The following is a 13,196-nucleotide window of genomic DNA, read 5'->3' on the forward strand; positions in this document are numbered from 1 at the left end:
ACACCCCTGTAAAATATGCACTCTTTAATACATTATTACCTGAATATAGAAAGCGAAATATTTACATATAATATCGAGGATAGGGTAATACTCTTCTACACTTATTCCACCCTACCTCGTAGTTCGGCCGGGCAATCATGTTGATTTTTTCTTTTCATTAACTTTATTCATCATAATGTCAATATAATGCATTGTTTACAATATTTACATTGACATCAAAAGATAGCAAAGGTACATACGTGTATATTAATGACTTTAAATTGGGCACACATACATTATTGTCCATATAGAATGTTTAAAATTCAATGCTATGTGATTTATTTTAGTTAGTGGTTAAAGGTGTAGAAGAGGTTTCTCCTGATAGCATCTTCATGACCATAAACGTTGCAACTCGTAAGTGATCTAGTATTCTTTTAAAGATGTATATAATTTACTATTGTCTAGTCATGTTTATGGTTAAAACAGAAAACATCAGTTAATCATCATCTGTCATAAATATATTAATCGATTTATTGAAATTTAGGAATCCATTCAACGAATATTGCTAGTTGGACTGGGGATAGACGGAGCAGGAGACACCGTATTATCCCAAACCAAGACATTCTAGCATACGAACACACAGAGTATGGCCACACACACACACACACACACACAAATACCTTTATGATATTCTTTGCGGATATAGGATTACGAGTATAATTTTTTTTCCCATAATCTTTTATTGATTCCATATTCAATACAATTTCATGATAAATCGAATCATATGTATTACAGAATCCACGATTTAACAAAACACAATTATAATGAAATCAAACCAAGCTATACTTTCAGCAGGAACAGTGCATTAGTAAAGAAAATACAATTCACCGAGAGAAAAAAAAAAACAGACACTACTTACTTGCTTTCATTAAAATCAAATGGAGCTGTCCTTTTAACATGACAGCCATTCATAAAAAAAAGAATATTTATATTAAATGGAGCTGTACTTTCAGCGTAACGGTGCTTCATACAAAGAATTATTTAACACATCAATATGCACCCAAATAAAATCGATATACAACCAAATGGAATCGATATTCCCTTTAATCACCCCCCCCCCCCCTCCCCCTCCCCCCTCCCCCATCCCTCTCCCAACTACCCTTCCCCTCCCTTCCCCCCTTCCCCGTGGACATCTGGCTCCGGGTCCTTCCCATAGAGATATATACTATACATCTCTATGGTCCTTCCATACATATTTTCAAATTTTCCTATTTACTAAAATGAATGGTTAAAGTTCCCTTCATTGATGCTAATTTCTTTTCCTCAAATCTATCCTCTAAAATATTATCTTTATTTCACGATATGTAGGCGGCTTTCCATATTCTCTACTTTTAAAAATCAAACATTTAACCAAGATTAAAATGTGATTTAACAACTGATGTTTTCTCCTATTATCCTCCTTCCACCCAAACAGAATTTCTTCTCAAGTACATTTTTGAATTCAACATCCTCTATCATTTCTTCACATAACTCCCAGAGTAATTTCATATGCTCACAAATGTAAAATAAGTGTTTGTATGTTTCTTCTTCTTTTTCACAAAAAGAGCATAAGTTACTTGCAGTAAAACCAAACCTGAAAAGATGGTGATTTGTATAAACAATACCATGAACTGAAAACTCTCTTAATCGGCTATTTAATGTACATTTTCTTGGCCTTAAAAATATATTTTGTATCTCCCTGACAGAAAACCCATAATTTTGATTAATTCTATCAAAAATCAATACTGCACTTTCTTTTTCCTTAAGAAATTGCAAATACATTTGTTTTGATCTTAAATTGCTAATGGCAATTGTTTTCCCTTCTATAATAAAATCAGTTTCCAAAATATCTTTTTCTTTTTCTTTCATATTTCTCCTCCAACCCATCGGTATATTTTCATAGATACATCTTAACAAAAAAAAAAAAAAAAATATATATATATATATATATATATATATATCTTTAACTCCTAAACCTAAATCTCTAAAATATCTATCACAATTCAATTCACCATTATTTCCTAATATATGTTTTAATCTATAAACTCCCTTTTTATACATATTTTCATCATATATACAATTTCTATTCAATCGTATATATTTATTATTAAATATCATGACATTACCACTATATAAACTACTACTAACATTACTTCTCATTCGTTTCGTTTTTACCCACACTTCATAATCTTTTTTGTTTTAAAGAATATTTTATTCTTCATCAATGGAAACGTAATAAATATACAAATAATACAAAATTCTCCGGACCAATTTTATAATCCTTTACATCAATGAACACAAACTGATACCAACACTTTACATCAGTTTAACATGTTTTAATACACTCTGGTACATTTTTTTCACAATCCATATACACAATCCATATATAAACATCTCTTCTTTTCTAGTTTACATTACTAATTCCTCAATCTCTTAACAATTTTATTCTTTCATTACATAATAAATTCTATTAACTGAATCACTTACCCAAAAAATAATTTCTTTTCAGCTTTCATTCAATCCAACCTAAAATATCAATATCCATTGATTCAAGTTTATTGTAAAAAAACAAAACAAAACAACCCCCCTCGCAACCCCCCCCCCCACCACTCTATACCCCCGCCCATTCTCCCTCTTACTACCCCACCCCATCCCCCATCCCCCATCCCCCATCCCCCTTCCAAAACCCCCATCACAACAAAACCTCAAAGGCAACTGAAACCTGTGTGTCCTGACTTACATTATAACACTTTATACGAGTGCGTGGAAAAGGCATTTCCTGGTGGATGTGCAGCAGACCCTACTCTATTAAATAAACGCAAAACAAATTCTTAATTCTTTTTCCAGTTCTCCCACTTTTGTAAATGTATTGACAACGTATTCCGTATAAATGCTAATTTTTCCTCTTCTAACCTATCCTGCTCTGTAGACCTCTTAATGAAATATTCCGTTGGGAGAATCTAAACAATCCTTCCTAAAGAAAGGAATTTCTTCACCAAAATTATAACATGGTTAACTAACTGAGCTTTTCTTTTATCTGGTAGCTCTATACCAAAAAAGATCTCTTCCCAACTCAACTGTTGCAAATCAACATATTCAAAAAATACTACATTTTCCCCAAACTTTCCTAGCAAAATCACAATAATATAAAATATACGTTTATACGTCTCTTCCTCTTTATGACAAAAAGAACATAAATTATCATTTACGAACTTAAACTGAAATAATTGATGATTTGTGTACACTATTCCATGCAATAATCTATATTGAAAATCCCTCAAAACAGAACTCAAAGTGCTACTTCTTATCCTACTAAAAATACATTTTATATCTCTATTAGAAAAATCACAAAAATATAAATTTCTCACTTTTTCTATCACCAAAGAATCATCACTTACTTTCTTCACTAATTCAACATAAATGTCATTAGAGGTAATCGGTTAGATTGATCGAGCATAATATAATTGTAATCGATTAAAATCAAGTCACTTGTTTGGTAGCTGTAACAGGTTCCGTGTTTATAAGGGTGTGTGTCTGTGTATGTACAATGTATATGTGTGTGTATTTATGCGTGTGTGTGTGTGTGTGTGTGTTTGTGTGTGTATGTCGCAGTGGGTGTCATGTGTATGTGTGTGTGTGTTCGTTTGTGCTGAGGACTTGTAGAGGCGGGGAAGATGGACTCCGTTCAAAGGGAATTCACATTTTCGTTTAAAACCAAGGAATATCTGACTAAATTGGCTGTGCCTATTTCAATTCCACCGACAATATCATGCGAAGAATTTGCTGGTCGATTGATGAACGCGCACTCCTTACCTTGCTTTGTGGAAGATGGTAAGTTTCGAAATAAAATGTGGGTGTAAATTTTACAAAAGTAATTATAGTCCGACGGCCTAATTTTTGTGTTGGAAACTTGCCTGTCCACGAATACGAATCTACATTTGTACGATGATGGGGGGGGGGGGGGGGGGGGGGGGGCGTGTTTTTTTTTTTTTTTTAGACGGCGCAGATTGGGGAAACAATTTCTGACGACAGGGAATTCCAGTTCCTTACAGTTCTTGGGAAGAACGAATGGCGATGCGATTCAGTTCTCGAATATGGTACCTGATAGGAGTGTGGTTGCGAGGCTCTCGTTAACTGAGTAGCCTGTTTGATGATATTGTCCCGTGCTGAAAGAGGAGTGAGATTATTGTGTATTTTGTACATCATAATTAGCCTGTCATTTTCTCTGCGCTGTTCCAGAGTGGTCCAATTAAGTTCCCTAAACCTAACCCTAATCCTAATCCTAACCCTAACCATCAAACCCTAACCCTAACCCCAACCCTAACCCTAATCCTAACCCTAACCAAAAACCCTAACCCAACGTTTTTCCCATAGGTTTAACATGCGCCATGCCCCAATCTGTGCTGTCTTATAAAAAAAAAAAACGTGGGGGGGGGGGGGGTGTGTTCATACCATACTGTCACTGAGTGTCACTAAACTTTAAAGAACTAGCTAGGTAAGTATGATCCAAATTTTCTGACAGTAGAGACAAAATCGCAGGTTCCAGCGTATTCGCAGGTACCGAGGTAGGCCTACCTGCATATATGCAGGCGATTTTAGAAATTTTGTGCTCTTACGTTAATTATTGATTAAAATTAAATTTTAGGTCCAGACTAGTCTATGATAAAGATTATAGACTAAAATCAACTTAACATAGAAAGTATAATCTAGATATTTAGATTTCATTAAAATTTAAAGCCTTCGACAAGATACCGCATCGACGATTGTTAGCAAAAATCGAGTCATTTGGCATTGCGAATCCTTTCCTTTAATCCCAAAATGGTTTCATCCCAAAAAGGTTTCATCCAAAAAAAATTTGTGTTCTCACGGTTGGCGGCAACCAAGGTAATATAATGTACCAGGTATGATTACACTATGAATATTGAAAACACTGTTCATCATCTTTCACACGTGGATGCATGCAAGGACCTAGGAGTCACAGTTGATTCTAAACTTAAGTTTGAACAACATTTTCAGGAACAAATAAACAAAGTAATGAAATTATGAATCTAATAAGATACACATTTGTTCATCTAACACCCTTGTTAAATAAAGATAATTTTTTATTGTTATATAAAGCTTTGGTATGACCTCATTTAGAATACACCCATGCGGTATGGAGTCCTTATTTGAAAAAAACATATAACGGAGGGCCACAAAATTAGTTTCTGAAATAAGATCTTTATCTTATGATCAAAGATTGAGGCACCTCGGACTTTCAACTTTAGCATACCGCAGAGCGAGAGGTGATATGATTGAAGCCTTTAAATTATTTCATAAATATGATCAGGAAGTAGTGCCTGAGTTGGGTTTAATAAAAAAATGCACAAGAGGACATAGTAAAAAATTATATATTTTTCGATCACAAACCCCTACAAAAAGGGGGGGGGGGGGACCCGCTCATGGATCACATCACGAGGACTGCCCCCCGTACGAGCACTGCCCCTTCTCATGAGGCCCCCCGCGAGGCCTCACGTATAAATTTTCGCAACTTTGACGTAGTCTGACAGTGACATATACTAGTGTTTTTTAAAAACGTTGTAAACGACTGTCGCTTTTGACGACAAAATCACATAACAAGATGTCTTTTATTTTGTTTGATTTTAACAGTAATTAAGTGAGATGATTTGTACCACTCACCTAGTCCTGACTCCTAGGTAACCTACATTGTATTTTGCTGATGGTTGAGTTGAATGTGGTGTTTTGTTGGTATCCAGACCTTATTGTTGAATTTTTCGGAGTACATTGAGCGATGATTCACAAAATCAACGAACTACCGCGAACGCTCAACTGGAAGTACCGTGGTAGCATTTTACGTACGACCGTGCATTTTGTGTGTTACATTAAGCTTGTCGTCTGCTACATAAAATTTTACACATGTATTTCCACGTATGCTGCTCTCGTGATTTGACCTTGCATGGGTCACTTCCGCTCCTTTCAAAAGCGATTATCTCAAAATGAACATTGTGTGGGTTAGCTCTATATTGCACCAACCTCTTCAATTGAGACAACTACAGTAGCAACCAAGACTATGCTAGAAATAGAGCTGCCATATTCTATTGTACTTACAGAGTACGGTATGTAACATCATATGTGCTTAGTACCGGGTATCTTATCATGCCAGGAATTTAAAGCTGTGACAAGCACTAAAGTGTAGCAAAAGATAATTTTGTTAGATTTTTAGTTTAGCAAAGGGAATCATTGAACATTCTGTTGTGCCACAATTCATTCCTTGTCTGTTGGGACTGTACATTTCATCCAATTTCCAGAGCTGACGCGAGAACTAGAAAAGTTTGTCGCCAAGGCGGTGGAAGACTTCCACAATGAGAACGGGGAAACGGCCATCAAGTTGCTGCAATCTAGTGGAGACGAGGAGATTGGCAACATGGCAGACAAGTGGGCGCGGGCTTTCACTCAGGTCAGCCAGACCTTCAAAGAGGGTCATTACCTCCGCCAAGGGAGGAGGTTATGTTTTCATTACCGTTTGTTTGTAGTCCATGTGTGCAAAGTAACTCACGATAAAGTAATATCTGGATTTTGATGAAACTTACAGTGCAAAGGTTCAGAATGACACAAGGAACAGATGATTAAATTTTGGTGCTGATCTGGAGACTTTTATGGATTTTATGAATGATTTTCAATATTTTGGCAGATACATGTAGGGTCAATGAACCTAGGGGTTCAAACATGCATTTTTGAGGTTTTCATACGTTACAAGCATGTGCTCTACTGCAAGTCACACCGCTCAGCTGAGGGTTGTTGATGTAACAAAAGGCTTCTTTATCGGGAATTCAGACGATACTTACCGTAGCATCATTCTTGGTGGAAATCACTGATCTGTATCTCTGTGGAAGAACAAGATTATTGGTGGAAATTAGCTTCTTTTGCAGAGATCTGTACTCTCAGAGTGCTTCTCTAGTTTCACAATGTTATTATGTTTTTATGTAACCCTCAATACATCTACCACACCATTCTGCACTACCCTGCCCTGCACAGGAGAAAGAGAAAATGATAATAATTGATCAAAATGGCTGATTTTTATTTGGCCATCTTCATATATTTCTTGCTTTACAATGGTCTGAGGGTCTTTGAAACTTGGCCAAGTTTGAGTAATGCAGAGTGCAAGACCACCATATTAAGCAATTGCTTGAATGGAAATCAGCTCCAAAATACACATGTATGTATGGCATGTATGGGCATGGAGGATTGTGTAAATAGATTTTATAATAATGATAATTTGCCTGTTTCTATAATTCTAGAGGAATTTCATAGGTTTTTGATGTGCATGCAATGTGTAGGCCTACAATACTGGTGCTGTGTGCATTATGTGGAGATTTGTTTTGTGTTTTCTAAATCTTTGACTGCTATTCAGGAATGTGTGAGCTACGCACCAAACAGCAAGCCAAAGGAGGAGGCGGTGTTTGGTGAGAAGTACCACAGCCTAATCCACTCCCCGGCACTGGAGACGGTCTTCAAACTGGAACACACATACTCCATGGACGTCGAGAATATCGTCAGGCAGAGGGACGCCGCACTGAGACGGTTACAGAATAAGTGAGTGATCACATTGACCAGAAGCATTTTACTAGAAGCGGTCAAAGACCACAAACCCCCACCAAAACCATAAGGTCACTGAGGTCGCACCACTATGCGCAGATCCTGTTAAAGGCACATAGTCCCGGTGGTTTTAAGTCAAATGTGTACGCGGGCGCACGGTGCAAGTTTCTTATAGAGACCTACGCTATCGACTCCTCTTTAGCGCTTACAGTCAGTGGTCCGATCACAGTTTGGCTCATGATTCAGCTGAGAGGGATGACAGCTTTAGCAAACTTCTTTTGTGATGTCATGATAAGAAGCACATATGCACGCACCCTGGCAATACTACAGACTGCGTGATGCCCAGAGAAGACAACGAAGGCAACGTTACTTAGCAACACCTACGTGCTTTACTCTTGATGACAGCTCAACTTCGGCAATCTTTGTATCAATGCTAATGGTGATCGGCAGTATCATCACAGCGCCCTCTACACTACCAGGACTATGCGCCTTTAACCCGTTCCATCATGACCTCTAAAATCTTACCAGGTTCCCGTAGGGAGAGGCTTAAAACAGTCGTGAACCCAGGCCACAATCCGGATCAGCAATTTAGATCACTGTCAAAATCTAATCATCTCGCTGTTCCTGTGTGTTATTTTCAACTTTTCATGGTATTTTCATGTAAATCCATTCACAGCTTTGTAGAGTTATTTGACTAACAGACCACCAAAAAACCCAAACAGTTATAAAAGCAAACAGACCAACGCTAGTCAAAACCTAACTTTTTTTTTGGTGCACATGTAGTTGATAAAGATGACTGTGATAAAGACTGACTAAGATAATGATAATATTGTTCATAGTGAAGATCACAGGACTTCCTTATCATATTTCTGGTCCGTTTCCATCTTTAGGTCCTGTTTACCTTTGGGAACAGTGATTTTTTTTTTTTAAATCAGGATATGACATTTAATGCATACATGTATGTGTAGGTTTGTTGTACCACAAAACATCCTATCATAAAAGATTTTCGCGATAAAGCCTAAAATATAAGGAGGTATCTGTATTTTTCTCAATAAACCATAAGTCTGTAGACGGTTTAGTCTGGAAGCAATTTTATTATAATACATTGTTCTCATATTCAACAGAACCTAACATCAATTTTAGCAATTCAAATGTTTACAGCTGTTGTTTCTATCCCTAACTCAAATTCAAAAACTATTTAAAGCACTAATGCTGGGTTTTTGTTTCATCTGCAAATGATAAATTATGCCTTTGAAGGCAAGCTGATGAAATGGAGAGAGCAGTGAAGAACCTTGACATCACCCATGACGATCTCCATGTGAACCGACTAGCTGCCATCCACTTTGATAACACACAGGTATAAAGCATGCTGGACATCAATCATGGTTTGTAGAACACTTTAGAATGGCTATTCAGGTTATCGACGGTGCTAACTAGAGTGCACTCCCTTTATTGCGAACACGGTCATAACAACATTCTTGTTACAACAAAAATCAAAATTCAGGTCCCAGAGTAATCTTGTTTATATCTTTGTAAACTTATACTCTTTGCTTATAATAAATTTTGATACAACAAAAAATGGCAGTCTCAATCAATTAGGAGTACAGTCAGTTACTTTTGTGTGTGTGGGGGGGGGGTTTTTTTTTTTCCTGGTCTTTGCCAAAAATACTGCAGAATGGACAGGAAATAATTGTTTTTCTAAAATGATGTTGCTACACATCTCTTTCACAGAAAAAGTAAAAATACTCTTTTTGTCTAAAATGTGGTCTTTTCAGCCATCAGAAAACCACAATGCTGTTCACAAGTTAGCCTCCCTGAGTCATTACTAGTACTATGTACAGTAATTGACTAAGCATAAAAAGATAAAAAGTAGCCAAACATTGATTACCCATCTCTTGAAATAACAACATCATTGTCATCAAACCTTTTTCACCTCTGTTCTAAATCAATAGGTATGTACAGAATAGAAATTTGTGAAATTTCATGAATATTCAATTACAATCTCTCGCCAATGTAATTTGCTTTTATGTGTCAGATGCAGGACATTTTTGGATGTAATTGGTCTTTTTTATTATTTTTCTGGGACAGAGAGAAGAGGCAAAGTGGGACAACGAGCTGCGAAACCTGCAGGATTCCCAGCGGGGAGAGTTCCACCAATGGATCAAGAGTCTCCACGAAGACATGGCCAACGGGATGGAGGGACCTGTCAGGTGCACACATATTACCAATGGAAATCTCTCTTAACCTGTTGACGGACTGATTTTGCTACAACAGGCATTTCCCAAAGACGCTTACCCGAGTATACTCGGGACTCATCCTCAAAAGGGTTAAAGGAAACCCAAACCCAAAGAGAAATGTGGATTGAGTGAAAGCAGCAACATATTAGTAGGACTTATCAGTGAAAGTTTGAGGAAAATCGGACAATCAATGCAAAAATTATGAATTTTTAAAGTTTTGCTTTGGAACCGCTGGATGAGAAGACTACTAGAGGTTATGGCATCATGTGTGGATGGCAATATAAAGAAAATATAAAGGGAATTCCACAAAAATTCATTTTTCATGAAAATTACACATTCCGTCAACTTGATACTGACATATGTTAAGGGTAGCTGCAATTATTCCCCCTGCTTTCTGAAAGCAGGTAGTCAAGTGCTGTTTCATTATGCTAGAAAAGTTAATTTTTGTGGAACTTTCTTTATATTTTCTTTATATTATTGTCCGCACACACTGCATGACCTCTAGTAGTCTCCAAAACTTTCAAAGATTCAGAACTTTTGCATTGATTGTCCGATTTTCCTCAAACTTTCACTGATGTGTTCTGCTAATGTTGCTGCTTTCACTCAACCCCCATTGCTCTTTGGGTTTGTGTTCCCTTTAACTCTTCGAGTGCGGCGCTGTAACCCTTGGTGCACCATATTATTCTGAGACTGCAACACATGTAAACACTTTTGGAAATCTTCCTATTTTTCCAAAGCCACGTAGAACTTTTTATAGAAGCATTTGTGCTTGAAGTGCAGTACTGCAAACTTGTAGGAGAAAATTTTAAGTGTCTCTTTCAAGCCACTCATGATGAAATTTCAAGTCTCATGAATCCACTTGATTATTTTGTAAATATGAGTGATTCTTTTGAAGTTTTGATGCTGATTTAACTACCAGGAATATTAACCTTCACACAAGCAAACAGGCGATGAAATACTAAAATACATTCTACCCTTCTAATTAAAAGTAATGATAATAATAATAATAATGATAATTGTTTGTAACACAAAGGCTTCCGATGTTTTTCTTCCACTGTGTCAAAATCACTGTGACGATTCCGTCAGTCGGAGGATACGAGCCCTCTCTGACTCCATGCCGGTGGAAGCAGAGGAAGTGATTCCAGAACAGCCTCAGATGGAGGAAAGTTTCACCATCCATCTTGGTTAGTGCTAGTCTTTGTCCAAGACCATCTCACTGTAGGAATTACAAACAACAGACCTCCCAACCATTCTGAATTTGGAGGAAAAATTATGAACTTTGACCATTCCCAGCTCTTGTTTCAATTGGAGTTTCCTTTTTTTCTTGACATTAAAGTTTACTATACATTCCCGTGAGAACTGCTCTTTCTTTCCTATTTTTAGCCAAATTGTTCCTATTTTAAGTCAGAAAGATGGGGAGGTCCGAAAGAATCTAGCTCAGAGGTTTTCATGTGAGACTACTGTGAATGTCATTATTTTCGTGCAATAAAGTATTCTGGCTGAGCAGCGGAAAAACATACTGGGGGGAAGTGGATCTTAAATTAATGCTTCCCAATTTTTACTCATGGTTTTTACTATCAATTTACACTCACAACAAAGACACATACTTGGCTTCTTTTTTTTTTTCACTCCTATGTTCTTTGATGATGGTGGTTGCCTTTCACCATGTGCTGTGGTCTGCACTATACCACACTTTATTGTGAAAAGACAAGTTCACCTTCATGCACTGTATGCATGTGGATTAAGTAGTGAATGCAGCAATATTATTAGAACATGTTAGTGAAAGTTTGAGGAAAATCGGACAATCCGTTCAAAAGTTTTTAATTTTTACATTATCTGTGCAGTCACTGCTGGATGAGCAGACTACCACAGGGTATGATGTCACATGTGTATAACTATATAAGGACAATATAAGGAGAATTAAATTTTATTTTTTTTTGGAAAAAGTGCACATTTCCTCAACCTGTCACTGATATATATGTTAAAGGGTAATATTATTACCCCTGCCTTCTGAAAGAGGCAAGTCAAGCATTCTTTTATTTTGCGAGAAAAGTGAAAATATGTGACCCGCTACAACAAAATGGTCCTAAAGTCGCGCACGGTGGAAGCTGTGAAAATCGAGTGTGAAGTTAGAGCATCAAAATTGGTCAAAACTTACGATTTTCTGAATTTGACATATTATTAGAGTCTGACATGTCTTCTATCATCTGTCGAAATTTTAAAGCAAAATGATGAAAGGAAAGACCAAAAAATAGCATTTTTCTGCGCCATGTTTTTTTTTGGCGTTTCAACGAAGCAGAAATTGGTTCGAACATTTGGATTGAGCGCCACACATAGGCTCCGCCCCTAACAACGACCAGAGTTATCTCATTGGTCAGTTTGCTGCTTGCCGCTAACCGAAGCGTGAAGCTCGCTCACTGCCCAGTCGACTGGTGCATGCGGGCGGGTTGCGCTATGCCTAGCCGCTTCACCTGACATCCTGGTCACTGATTGGTTGGTGAGGAGACCGCCGACGCTGTGTTTGAATGAGCATTTCGGGGGTTGCTAGGGCTTAACTTATATTGTCCGGAGGTGAATACTGACTTGCGTATCTCTTGATTGTGATTGTGTCGCAAGGAGAACTTTTAGGGCGCTTTTCTCGAAACAGTCATTTCCCAGACGTCTTGACATGCTCTCTTTTAAACATCGATATCTCCGCAGCCGATTATTTTTATAAGACGTGTTATATATCAATCAAAAGCAGAAAGATTAGGGACTTGTGTCATGCAATTTTCAAATAATCGACCTCGCCCGACTTTGGGATCATTTTGTTGTAGCGGGTCACATATGTTGAATTTTCTTTATGTTTTCTTCATATTGTTGTACACATATGACATCACAGGCTGAAGTAGTCTTCTCGTCCAGCCATGACTGAGCAGAAATTTCAAAAATTCATAACTTTTGAAAGGGTTGCCCAATTTTCCTCAAACTCTTACTGATGTATTCTACTAATATTGCTGCATTCACTCAATCCGCGTGTCTATGAAGGTGAACTTGTCCTTTAAATTTGATATGGTCAGGTGTGCATATGAGCGAATGACAGTTGACTCCCATTATAACGAAGTCCTCGGGACCAGCAGTTATCTTTCGTGATACCGAAATTTCCTTATAACGGAACACATGAACAGTAAAAATAATTAGAGTGGATAACGTTGTGGCCTGAATTTTTACTCTGTTGTAACTACCGTAATCTTGTGATAACCATGATCGTTATAATCGGAGCGCACTGTGAATGCAATTCACTGCAATCCTGTAAGTATGAAAGACGAGAGTTCACACCCCCACCTTGGTAGCTGTGTATTAGTC

General features: G+C 37.3%; 2 protein-coding genes across 2 annotated transcripts in view; one reads left to right on the plus strand and one right to left on the minus strand.

Moving 5' to 3' along the window:
- The window catches only part of LOC139734426 (NXPE family member 3-like), a 50,616-nt gene extending 50,477 nt beyond the window's left edge, over window positions 1-139 (minus strand). Inside the window, exon 1 of the mRNA XM_071645215.1 lies at window positions 116-139. Within this exon, the coding sequence (XP_071501316.1) occupies window positions 116-139 (24 nt within the window). The remainder of the gene's footprint in view (window positions 1-115) is intronic.
- A 3,553-nt stretch (window positions 140-3,692) lies between these two features.
- Window positions 3,693-13,196, plus strand: part of LOC139734437 (FERRY endosomal RAB5 effector complex subunit 3-like) — a 37,051-nt gene continuing 27,547 nt past the window's right edge. The window contains exons 1-6 of the mRNA XM_071645225.1: window positions 3,693-3,849; window positions 6,327-6,475; window positions 7,430-7,611; window positions 8,872-8,971; window positions 9,703-9,824; window positions 10,938-11,035. Of these exons, the coding sequence (XP_071501326.1) occupies window positions 3,693-3,849; window positions 6,327-6,475; window positions 7,430-7,611; window positions 8,872-8,971; window positions 9,703-9,824; window positions 10,938-11,035 (808 nt within the window). The remainder of the gene's footprint in view (window positions 3,850-6,326; window positions 6,476-7,429; window positions 7,612-8,871; window positions 8,972-9,702; window positions 9,825-10,937; window positions 11,036-13,196) is intronic.

The sequence above is a fragment of the Diadema antillarum genome, unplaced genomic scaffold, assembly GCF_040938485.1.
Source record: "Diadema antillarum isolate AM-2024a unplaced genomic scaffold, OU_Dant_1.0 scf00000026, whole genome shotgun sequence".
In the NCBI taxonomy this organism is placed as follows: Eukaryota; Metazoa; Echinodermata; class Echinoidea; order Diadematoida; family Diadematidae; genus Diadema; species Diadema antillarum.